The sequence below is a fragment of the Hypanus sabinus genome, chromosome 5, assembly GCF_030144855.1.
Source record: "Hypanus sabinus isolate sHypSab1 chromosome 5, sHypSab1.hap1, whole genome shotgun sequence".
In the NCBI taxonomy this organism is placed as follows: domain Eukaryota; kingdom Metazoa; phylum Chordata; class Chondrichthyes; order Myliobatiformes; family Dasyatidae; genus Hypanus; species Hypanus sabinus.
Window position 1 is genome coordinate 96,091,131 of NC_082710.1, and position 12,503 is coordinate 96,103,633.

A 12,503-nucleotide genomic window follows, 5' to 3' on the forward strand; every position below is an offset into this window, starting at 1 on the left:
AATCAGCAGGACAGTGAACACATGTGGAAATGAGTAAGCAGTCAATGTTTCTGGCTGAAACCCTTCAACAGGACAGGAAAGGAGGGAGAAGATGTCCGAATAAAAAGGTGGGAGGGGAGGGGAAGTAGAATAGGTTGGTGAAGCCATGTGGGTTAGAGATTAAAGAATCTGAAAGGAGAGGAGAATAAGGGGAGATTTGATTGAGAGGGGTATGAGGGGTATAGCAAGAAACTAAGACCTTAGGCCAAAGGGCAAGAGAAGGAGACTCGTGGGAAATTGATAGGCAGGTGAGAAGAGGTAAGTGGTCATAGAGGTAAATAGAAGAAGAGGGGAAAGAAAAGAAAAGATTGTTTTTACTGGAAGGAGAAATTGTTATTCATGAAGCTACCCAAATGGAGTATTGTGGCACAAGAGGTGGTCATGATTTGACATTTTGGAAAAGGAATTGACATTGGAATTAAAATGTTTGGCTATTGGGAAGTTCCACTTTTGGTGAATGGAGTGGAGGTGCTTGACAAACTGGTCCACCAACTTACAATGGGTCTGACCAATGGAAGGCCACATTGGGAGCAACAGATACAATAGATGACCCCAGAAGATTGGCAGGTGGAGTTTTATCTCACCCAGAAGGACTGTTTATCGTCCCTGACAGGAGGGTGAGACAGGAGGTGAATGGGCAGTTGTAGCACAATTGTTGCTTGTGGGGATAAGCATCAGGAGGGAGATCAGTGGAGAGGGATGAATGGACAAGGAAATCATAGAGGGAGCAATCCCTGCAGAAAGTGGGGTTGAGGTAAAGATATGCTTGGTGGTAGGATCTCTTTAAAGGTGGCAGAGGTTGTGGAGAATGAAGTGTTGGGCGTAGAGGCTTATAGAGTGTTAGATAAGGACAAGTGGAACTGTTAAGGTGGTGAAAAGATGGGATGAGTGCAGATGTTTGGGAAATGAAGGAGGTGCTGATGAGGAAGCCTCAATGGTGGAGGAATGGAACCCCTGTCCTTTGAAGAAGGAGGACATGTCTGATTCATGGAATGGAAAGCCTCATCTGTGAACAGAAATGAAGGAAATGAGAAAAGGGAATAGCATTTTTACAAGGACAGGGTGGGAAGTGTTATTGTTGAGAAAGGTGAGATGGAGATCCAGAGATGGAGACAGAGAAATCTAGAAAAGTGAGTCAGTTGACAGAAATGGACCAAGTATGTTTAAGGGCAGGGTAGAAGCTGGAGGCGAAGTTGAAGAAATTGACGAGCTCAGTATGGGTGCAGGAAGCAGCACCGATGCAATCGTCAATGTAGTGGAGGAAGAGTTGGGGAGCCTCCTGGAGAAAGCTTGGAAAGTAGAACGTTCTACATAGCTAACAAAAAAGTGGGCATAGTTGGGACCAATGCGGGTGCCCATGGCTACGCCTCAGATCTGCAGAAAGAGGGAAGAGCCATAGGAAATATTGTTGACCAGTTCTGCCACTCAGAGGATGGTGGTGGTAGAGAGAGGCTGGTTGGTTCTTTATGTTATGTTGTGTATCAGTCCATGTCTATCCAAATACTTAGTCCCTTATAATACCTTCAGGAACCTATCCACCACTGATGTCAGACTCATCAGCCTATAGTTTCCTGGCTTATTCTTAGAGCTTTGGAACAACTTGAGCTATCCTCCAATTCTCTGGCATTTCACCCACGGCTAAGGACACTTCAAGTACCTCTGCTAGGGCCCCTGTAATTTCTAAACTAGCCTTCCACAACATCTAAAGGATTACCTTGTCAGGCCAAAGGGATTTACCCATTCTAATTTACCTCAAAACAGCAAGCAACGCTTCCTCTGTAATCTGAGTCCATGACTTCACTGCTATTTGCCTCATTTCCATAGACCATCTGCAGTGTAAATACAGAAGCAAAAAGCCTATTTAAGATCTCCCCCACCTCTTCTATCTCCATGCATAGACAACCACTCTGATCTTCAAGAGGACAAAGTTTTCCCTCTGCCATCTTTATGTTCACAGCTTCCCTTTTGTTATCCCTCTACTTTTATAACTACCGCTCTCCATTGTGGTGAGTCTCTCTGCCCTCCCTATTACAACCACATCCTTCCTGCAATGGGATGACTAGAACTGTACATACTACTCCATTTACGATCAAATCTGTTCTGTTCATCTGCGATAGATCATTCCCTCTCTTCAGCTCAATGGAGGCACAAGAGACTGCTGTTGTTAGAATTTGGAGCAACAAACAACCTGCTGGAAGTTAGACAAGATCTGTGTGGGAAAAGGAATTGTTGATGCTTCAAGCTGAACCCTCGCATTAGGAGAAACAGTGAAAGGTCCAAGCACCAATCCCTGCAGTCCATAACTTGTTAATGACTTCCATTCTTCTTTCATCAAGTTCCTGAGACAGCTTCTGAAAAAACTCAATTGAGTCTATGAAACATCATCTCCCTGCTGATTTATCTTAATCCGTCTATGTCTTTCCAAGTGAACATGAAACCTACACCTCAGAATAATCTTCAGTAACTTCCCTACCTTTCCTGTTAGGTTCACCGGCCTTTGACAAGGTACCACATGGGAGGTTTGTCAAGAGGTTCAGTTGCTTGGCATTCAAGCTGAGTTAGTAAATTGGATTAGACATTAACTTCATGGGAGAAGCCAGAGGGTTGGTATAAATACTTCCCTTTTTGCCTGGAGCCCTGTGACTAGTGAAGTGCCTTGGAGATTGGTGTTGGGTCCATTGTTGATTGTCATCTGTAATCAACAATTTGGAAGATAATGTGGTAAATTGTATCAGCGAATTTGTGGATGACACTAAGATTGCGGGTGTGATGAAAGCTATCAAAGCTTGTAGTAGCGTGACCTGGACCAGCTGGAATAATGGACTAAACAATGGCAGCTAGAATCTAATGCAGATCATGTGACGTGAAGCAGTTTGGGAGGACAAACCAATGTTCGGCTTAAGCTGTGAGTGGTCGGGCACCAATGGGTGTGGTAGAACAGAGGGATCTGGGAATACAGATGCATAATTCCTTGAAAGTGCCATCAAAGGTAGATAGCATCATAAAGAGAGCTCTTGGTACATCGGCCTTCATAAATGAAAGTATTGAGTCCAGGAGCAGAGATTTTATACTGAAGTTCCTGAGGCCTAGTTTGGTGATCATGTGGAGATCTGCTCACCTTCCCACAGGAATAATAGTAATTAGATTGAAAGAGAGTTTAGAAAATTTACAAGGATGTTGCTGAGACTTGGGGATGTGAGTTATTGGGACACATTGACTACATTAGGACTTGATTCCCTAGACCGTGGGAGAATAAGGGGAGGTTTGATTGAGAGATGCAAAATTATGAGGGGTATAGCAAGAAACTAAATGCAAGCAGGATTTCCCCACTGATGTTGGGTGAGACTAGAACAAGAGGTCAAGGGTTAAGGGTGAAACATGGAAAGAAACTTCTTCACTCAGAAGGTGGTCAGAGTGTGTAAAAAGCTGCCAGCAGAAGTGGTGGATGTGGGTTCAATTTCAGATTTTAGGAGAAATTTGGATAGGTACATGGATGGGAGGGTATGGGAGGGGTATTAGAGGGCTAAGGTCTGGGGGCAAGGCAATGGGACTAGGAAGAATAGTAGTTCAGCATGACTAGATGGCCCTGTTTCTGTGCTGTTGTTCCATGACTCCATGACTTAATAATCTTAAAGAAGATAAAAATTGAGTGGAATTAATGCGATAGGCAGTCAAAATTTTTTTTCAGGGCTGAAGAGCTTAAAACCAGTGTACACAGGTGTAAGGTGAGAAAAAGGATGCTTAAAAGAGAACTGAGGCACGAGAAAATCTGCAGATGCTGAAAATTCAAGAAACACACACAAAAGGCTAGTGGACTGCAGCAGGTCAGGCAGCATCTATAGGAAGAAGTACAGTAGACGTTTCGGGCCGAGACCCTTCGTCAGGACTAACTGAAAGAAGAGATAGTAAGAGATTTGAAAGTGGGAGGGGGAGGGGGGAGATCTGAAATGATAGGAGAAGACAGGAGGGGGAGGGATGAAGCTAAGAGCTAGAAAGATGATTGGCAAAAGGGATACAGACCTGGAGAAGGGAGAGGATCATGTGACAGGAGGCCTGGGGAGAAAGAAAGGGGGAGGGAACACCAGAGAAAGATGGAGAGCAGGCAAGGAGTGATTGTGTGAGAGAGAGAGAGAAGGGGGAAAATGATAAATGAATAAATAAATAAGTAAGGGATGGGGTAAGAAGGGGAGGAGGGGCATTAACGGACATTAGAGAAATCAATGTTCATGCCATCAGGTTGCAGGCTACCCAGTCTTCCATTAATGCCCCACCTCCCCTTCTTACCCCATCCCTTATTTATTTATTTGTTTGTTTGTTTGTTTGTTTATTTATTTATTAATTATTCCTCCCCCCCCTTTTTTTTCTCTCTCCCTCCCTCTCACACTCACTCCTTGCCTGCTTTCCATCTCCCTTTGGTGTTCCCCTCCTCTCTTTCACCCTAGGCCTCCTGTCCCATGATCCTTTCCCTTCTCCAGCTCCGTATCCCTTTTGCCAGTCGACTGCCCAGTTCTTAGCTTCAACCCTTCCCCTCCTGTCTTCTCCTATCATTTCCGATTTCCCCCTCCCTCTCCCACTTTCAAATCTCAAACTATATCTTCTTTCAGTTAGTCCTGACGAAGGTTCTCAGCCCAAAATGTCAACTGTACTTCTTCCTATAGATGCTGCCTGGCCTGCTGCATTCCACCAGCATTTTGTGTGTCTTGGAGAACTGAGGGGTAGGTTTTCACACTGGTAATTCCGGTGAAATGGAATGAGCTGACAGCAGAGATTGTGGCGGCAGTTACAGTTACAATATCTAAAGTGCATTTGGACAGATACTTAGATTGGAAGAGGATATTGGGAGATGGGACTAATACAGTCAAATGGGATCAGCAAAAATACAGATCTTGATTGGAACGAATGAGTTAGGCCAAATGGACCCATTTGTATGCTGTATCATCCTATTACTTTAATTCTTACACCAAATTTAATGTTTACTGTTGATCTTATCAGTTACAAGCCCTGATTCACCCTTCCACTTCCTTCATTCAACCGAAATTCAAAGATGAATTCCTGTCTGACACCATTGCTCCAGTCTCATCCCACCGACTCCTCACTCCCATTCAGAATCTTAAGCTATTTCCTTTCAGATATATTCGGACTGCTGTGAACTTGATACCCAACCACAAGCACCCTGGATCTTTCGCTCCCTGATGCTCCAGCCACACATTTCTGCATTCAATCAAAAACTAGTCATCACAGTGAAAGAAAATATACAGTAGACTGGTAAAACGACCACTTAAAAAGAATCAAAGGAGGAGCCTAAATGTTCATTACACAAAACAGAATTGATAAAATTCAGAAAACATCACTTGGAAGTAAGAGATTCCCTAGCTGAAGAAAAGTTTTTTATAGTTTATACAAAAATGTGTTATCAAAGCTTTGGAAACACTCAGATCTAGCCATGATGCTTTCAAGTTATTTCAAATGAATTAATACATCTGTGAAAGTAGAGGACATAGAGATTTCTTACACACAGGTTATAAATATTGTTATGACCAATTTATAAGATAATAGTTTGATGTATGTAAACAAATTAGATGAGCTTCTCAGCGGCTGCTTTAATGATAGAAGAATTGCAAAAATGCAAACTGATGTACTTAGTAAATTGAAGAGGCATTCGGAGTGGAGTCAATGGTCAGCTCAGATTTATAATCCGCTGATCACACTCATCTCCAAAGAGATAATGTAGTGCTCTGTGCATGCCTACTTATCTGATGATCTTATTAAATGTGTCCTTTCATGACAAGCTTAATTTGAGAAGAATTTGAAAGGCGCTGTGTTGTATAGCAAGATTGGAAACAAGCCTTTAACATTTGAGACCAGGGTTCAATCCATTCTGCATTGATACGATGAAAGCTTTCGCTGCCTGCTGACAAAAAGAATCCCATGTAAAATACATTTTGTTTGTCTTTATCCAAATCCCAGTGGAGATGAGCATGCAGTGTCAAACTGACCTCAATTTAACTGTAATTTCCACTATATTGATAATATCGCTAAATGTCATACTGTGCAGAAGTATTCTTCTTTTGAATCTGGCACTATATTCATTGTTAAATGGAGCTTTACTCTGCACTTGGCCATGCTATAATTACCACTGGATTTCAAAATCAGAAATGTTCCCTTATACTCCTTTGATAAGCACAAATTGAAATCAGCAGGATAAAATTGAAGCAGAAGGTTCAAAGATCAATCCCTAATGCTAAGGCTTAAAATTCTTTTTTTTAACAGTTTGAGTCTGAAGCTGAAGTTGCAGGCTGCCAATCGAAGGAAAATAAAAATAGTACAATAGTATTAGTTCAATCATTGGGAAGAAAGCACAACAGCAATACACACAGAGATTATTTCTACAGGTAAAAAAAAATCTTAACATATGGTGTGGTTCTTTTATTCAAAAGTCGCACTCCTTGCAAAGAGTAGAATTATAGAAAGAGAGCGAATTATATAAAGAATTAATAACGAGGTGGCCTACAGGGAAGAAGTCTTCTCTCTGACAGAGTGGTGTCAAGAAAACAAGGTCTCCCTCAATGTTGCAAAAACAAAAAAGCTTGTGGATTACAGGAGGAATGGAGACAGGCTAACCCCTATTGTCCTCAATGTATCTGGGGTTCAGAGGGTAAACAGCTTTAAGTTCCTCGACAACCGTATCACCAAGGACCTCACGTTATCTGTATGCACCAGTTGTGTGGTGAAAAAGGCACAGCAGCATCTCTTTCACCTCAGACAGTTGAGGAAGTTTGGTATGGGCCCCCGAATCCTAAGAACAGGGGCACAAGTGAGAGCATCATGACTAGCTGCATTACTGACTGGTATGGGAAATGTACCTCCCTTAATCGTAGCATTCGGCAGAGAGTGGTGAGGACAGTCCAGCACATCTGTAGTTGTGAACTTCCCTCTATTCAGGACACTTACAAAGACAGGTGTAAAAAAAGGGCCCGAAGGATCATTGGGGACCCAAGTCACCCCAACCACAATCTATTCCAGCCGCTATCATCCAGGAAATGGTACCGCAGCATAAAAGCCAGGACCAACAGGCTCCGGGACAGCTTCTTCCACCAGGCCACCCGACTGATTAACTCACACTGATTTGAGTGTATGTCTATGTTTCATTGACTGTTCTATTTATTATAAATTACAATGATTTCACATTGCACATTTAGAGGTAAAGATAATGTAAGAATTTTTACTCTTGTATGTGAAGGATGTAAGAAATAAAGTCAATTCAATTAAAAAAGATATTTTTATAATTATATGGCTCCAAAGGTAGGGAACTTCTGATGTTAATGTTCAAAGTAAAAATGTAAATTATTCTCAGGTTTTACAGTTATCTTCTTAGTTTCTGTGTCTATGTAAGTTATAATTGGATGAGGACCTTGCACGATTTTATTTAAAGACCGACACAAGGTAAGGATAGTGTATGACTCAGAAATCTTGGCAGACCAGATGAGAACAAGAAGTATTGACAGTGTGTGTGGGTATGCTTGCATGTATTGGGGGGTGCCAGGGACTAATGATGCTGACAGTGAGAGAATTGGATATGATAGTGTAAAAATTGTGTCATGACATTTTAAACCTACGGTGTGGTAAGTGCACAGGAAAATAAGAGCAAGACTAGCCACTTGACTCCTGCCATCCCTCATGACCATGACTGACCAATACTAACCTCAATACCTATTCTGTGACCATTCTTCATATCCTTCAAATCTTCTAACTTTCAAATATTTATTTATCTCACCATTAACTAATGATGTGCCCTTCACTACTTTTAGAAACATGAAATTCCAGAGATGCAATTCCCTCTGAGAAAAGGAAATTCTACTTTATTTTTATTTTATTGAGATGCAGCATGGAATAGGTGCATCCAACATCTTGATCCACACTGCCATCAATGCCCTGATTTAATCGTAACCTAATCACAAAACAATTTACAATGACTAATTAACCTACCAATGGTGCAGTTTATTTAGATTGTGGAAAAACCGCAGCATGTGGAGCAAACCCATGCAGTCACAGGAAGAACGTACAAACTGCTTACAGGCAGCAGCAGGAGTTGAACCCACATCACCTACACAGTAAAGTGTTGCGCTAACGACTACACTACTGTGCTGTTCAAACACCCCAGGTCTAAATCACCAACCCTTATGTCTGTTTGTTCATGACTCTTTCACAAGTAGAAACACCTCAATGTTGACCCTATGAGCTCTCTTAGGATCTCAATTCAAAAGTTTCAAAGGTACACTTAATGTTAGAGAAATGTATACAATATAGAAAAACAGAAACACAGAAAACCTACAGCCCAATGCAGGCCCTTCGGCCCACAAAGCTGTGCCTGTACATGTCCTTACCTTAGAAATTACCTCAGGTTACCCATAGCCTTCTATATTTCTGAGCTCCATGTACCTATCCAAGAGTCTCTTAAAAGATCCTATTGTATCCACCTCCACCACTGTTGCCGACGGTCCACTCCAAGCACTCACCACTCTTTGTGTAAAAAAACATACCCATGACATCTCCTCTGAATCTACTTCCAAGCACCTTAAAACTGTATCCTTTCATGTTAGCCATTTAGGCATTTCAGCCCTGGGAAAAAGCCTCTGACTAACCACAGGATCAATACCTCTCATGCCTCTTCTTGTTTTTTTAGTTCATTCAGGTCTTCAGTGCTTGCCGCTAAGCCATGGAACGTAACCATACTCTGGATTGGCAAACATGTGCTCCACTTGCTCATTTTTATTGAACAATTTCAAAGGTTTAGGGTGGGGACAGACTTTTTTTTTAGTTCTTTCAGGTCTCCTGCATCGTGCTTGCTTAGATGTATTATTAACATACATCCTGAAATTCTTTTTTCTTCGCAACTATTCTTTACATAGAATCAGTCCTCATTTGTCTGAACTGCAAGGTATACAAACCCGAATGGTGAAATGTCTCTTGATAAGACAACCTTCTTATTCCAGGTATTAGTCAAATGAATTTCCATTGGACTACCTCCAATGCTACTATATCCTTTGTTATGTAAGGGAGCCAAAACTGAGTACAGTATATTCCAGATATGACCTCTCTGACATCCTATCACTATAACACTCTTTTAAAATTCCTATAAATGTCAAAATCTTCTAGTTGAGATTCATTGAATTGCATGGTCAGGTTTCTCTGTCTAATGCTACACATAATGTCACTTTAGACTGGCAACTCTGACCTTACAGTCATATATTTAAGCAACACACCAGAAAGCAAACATCACTCTTCTAACCACAGGGAAGTGGTACTACTGAATGATGTTTGCAGGAAGCATTTTCTATCTGTAAAGGAGCCATGGAGATCCTACAAAATTACAGTTGGTTTCCTTGGCAGGAGGTTGCCAAGGAGGTATCTGTAAGTGGTAGCAGTGTATGTATGTCATCTATGGATGCTTGCACTTTGGAGATAGATGCTTGCTTTGCAGGTAAATTGCTGTGCACTTTGCTTTGCTCCTGTGGGCTTCTCTTCAGCCCACAGGAGCAAAGTCTTCTCTCCCAGTGTATTAATGTTGGATGATCTCCTGAGAGTAGCAGTGTGCAGCAAATGGTAATACATGGTAAAATCAGCAGGCACCAGGACTGATCCTGAAACCTGGGAATCCAGGAATGACTGTGACCTTGGCCTCCTCAAGTAAAGTAATTGAAGTTCTGTGAGACTGCTTTTGAAGTTGCAAGAACCCACAGATCGCTGTGAAATTGTTGGCACATTAACAACAAAGTTTTAGTTAAATCTGATGGTTCTGTGCATAAAAAGAACTACAGTTTTCTTCAGTCTAATGAGGTTGAAAATCCCACGAGAATCGTAGTTTGACTGTTAAGCTATAATTGATAAAATCTGGGTTTGTTTTTTGCAGAAAGAAGGTACCAGAACAAATGCAAGCACAGCTGAATAGATTGGAATAAAATTTCCTGATGAGCACTGGAACATCCAGAAACGAACCCAATATTATTCAGTCAGACATTAAGTCAATGTTCGACTGCACATTTGGTATTTTTTTTAATGGAACAGGAATTTCTTGGGCTCTCCCATCAGAAGAGAGGTGAAATAAAATCAAAAGTTGAAAGGATGACTATTGAAAGCAAAGATTGAGTTTATTGTCATTTGCAAAGCACTGTGGATTACAGTTGATGTGAGATTATCTATTTCAATTATTTTATAAAGTACAGTCATTCAGAGATATGATTATTACAGAAAAAAGGTATGTTCCAACTTCTGTCCATATGCAAGTACAGTGCATATGTATGCACAAATAACCAATTCCATTAAGCATATATATAATTCATTATTTCATAATCCACTATTTTGTGCCATCAACTGCAAATCATGGAACTTGAATATCCTACAGTCAATGATTTTTATTTTCCCTTCAGTGAAGTCCATTACTGCGTACTATGGTTGCAGGTTGAGGTCAGTTTCAATTTTCCAGTTTTTGGCAGCTTGTCCATGTGAAGACAAGGTGGAAATAGAAAACAGCATGTAAAATGTGTGCTTTCTAAGAAAATTATTCAAATATCAGAGATGATTCTGTTTTTTTTTTAATAAGTGATTGCTCAGACTCTCCTGGAAAGTATCACATGCAATCCCACAAGAGATTCTTTAATGCCTTACTTTGCAATTGAATAGGATTTATAAATCATGATGGATGAATGGTATTTTTATATTTCATTTTAAGCTTTTTACACCAAGAAGTAATGAATAACAAGATATAAAGAATATCATCTCTCTTACCTCTGCACAATTTATTTTCGGAGATTTGTCCAATGAGTGAAAAAATAACTCTGCTTGACCATTGCGAATGTACATTACCTTGTAACTGTTGCTGAACATCATAAATCCTCAGCCCAAACAACGGTGGTCTTTCCTTTCGGAGCAGTGTAACGTTTCTTGTCAGCAAGTCCAATTGGAAAATAGATCCATTTGTATATTCAGTCCAGTAAATAAACTTTCCATAATGTGACAAGCCAAAGGGGTGATTCACTTCCTTGCCAGCATACACTATCTGAAATATTTGTAAAAGTATAAGAGCTAATTATAAATAACCTTCAAACTGAACAGAAATTGGTGATAAAATGTAATAAATCAACAAAGAAAATACAAATTTTATATAAGCATTTTTAAAAATGTTATTTTTAGCAAAATATATCACAGTACAAAACAGAATTAATTATGGTTATTACATATTTTCAGAAAAACCTCATTATACTGTTTTTTTATCATAACTAACTAAGCAAGATGAAGTAATGTTTGGGTTCTGCAGGAATGGTGCAGCTTAATGTAAGTCTAATATTGGGCTTTGCTTACATCGGACACCCCATCAAATGGTGCTGATTGTTAACTGATGGGATTGTCAGTCATCAGCCATCTGTGAATCAGGACAAATCAAACTTCTATTGGCATTGTACATCTCTTACTTCTCTTACCTAAATGGATGTAAAATATTTATGTGTGCATTAATGCGCGTTAAGGTTCCTAAGTTTGTTTTAGCCAGTGGTGGCAATGGAGAAAAGCTCCCACTACCTATTAAATGCTCCCAATGCCATTCGCCTCAAATAGCCTCTGACAACAAAGTCCAGTTCTTGGCCTTCACTTATGGCCTAGCAACTAAGCCTGGCAGTACCGTACTGATAGGAGAGGGTCAAAGGTGAGTTACTGGCGCCTTAAAGCCGGTTGTTTTGGGCAGGTGGGGTTCGTCAGCCATGGTTGGCAGCTCATTTAGGAGAAGGAAACATCTGATCTCAAACCTCTGCAAACTTGTGGCTATATCCACTCATGGAGAACACTTCAGGAGTAAACCCCCGAGGGGAAAAGTCCGGAGCTGGAGTGCCTAAGACAGTTCTGCATTGGGTTTGTCGCAGACTGGTAACTCCTGCAACTCTTCTGGTACCAAACTATATCAGTGTCTGCTGTTCCTTCAGGTGCATCAGATGCGTGAAGAGCGGGGAGGGTGGGAGAGCTTGCTGCATGGAGAATAGCTTGTTCTCCATATCGCACTGCCAGGTTTGTCTATCTAGACTGCTAGCACACAATATCCATGATTAACTCTGACCAACGGAGTCCTCAGACCTCAGAATTTGCTTTAATCAATTTTAAAATAATTACTTGAATCTATTTGAATTGTTTTAAAATAGCTCCGTCAAGATCATTTTGAAATATTACATAGCCTTAGTTAACCAATCAGGTGTGGAAGTTTGTGGACAGGCTCTTACGATACACTATGTGAACCATACTCACCTCCCAGTATCTGCAGTGCTTCATGGGATGCTAGTCAGGTCAACTTGTTCTCTCCTCTGCAACCAATAAAGTGGCAGGATGGACATGTGGGCAGCAAGTTTGTGTTTGGGATATTACAGACTGTTAAATTGCTGTGTGTAGCCCTGGGAGAACTGGATGTTCAGCTGTCCACAGAG

The 12,503-nt window shown here is 40.8% G+C and overlaps 1 protein-coding gene across 1 annotated transcript in view; it reads right to left on the reverse strand.

Annotated features, from left to right (window-relative positions):
• Positions 1-12,503, reverse strand: part of LOC132394768 (low-density lipoprotein receptor-related protein 1-like) — a 1,611,265-nt gene that overhangs the window by 818,136 nt on the left and 780,626 nt on the right. Inside the window, exon 14 of the mRNA XM_059971176.1 lies at positions 10,903-11,095. Within this exon, the coding sequence (XP_059827159.1) occupies positions 10,903-11,095 (193 nt within the window). The remainder of the gene's footprint in view (positions 1-10,902; positions 11,096-12,503) is intronic.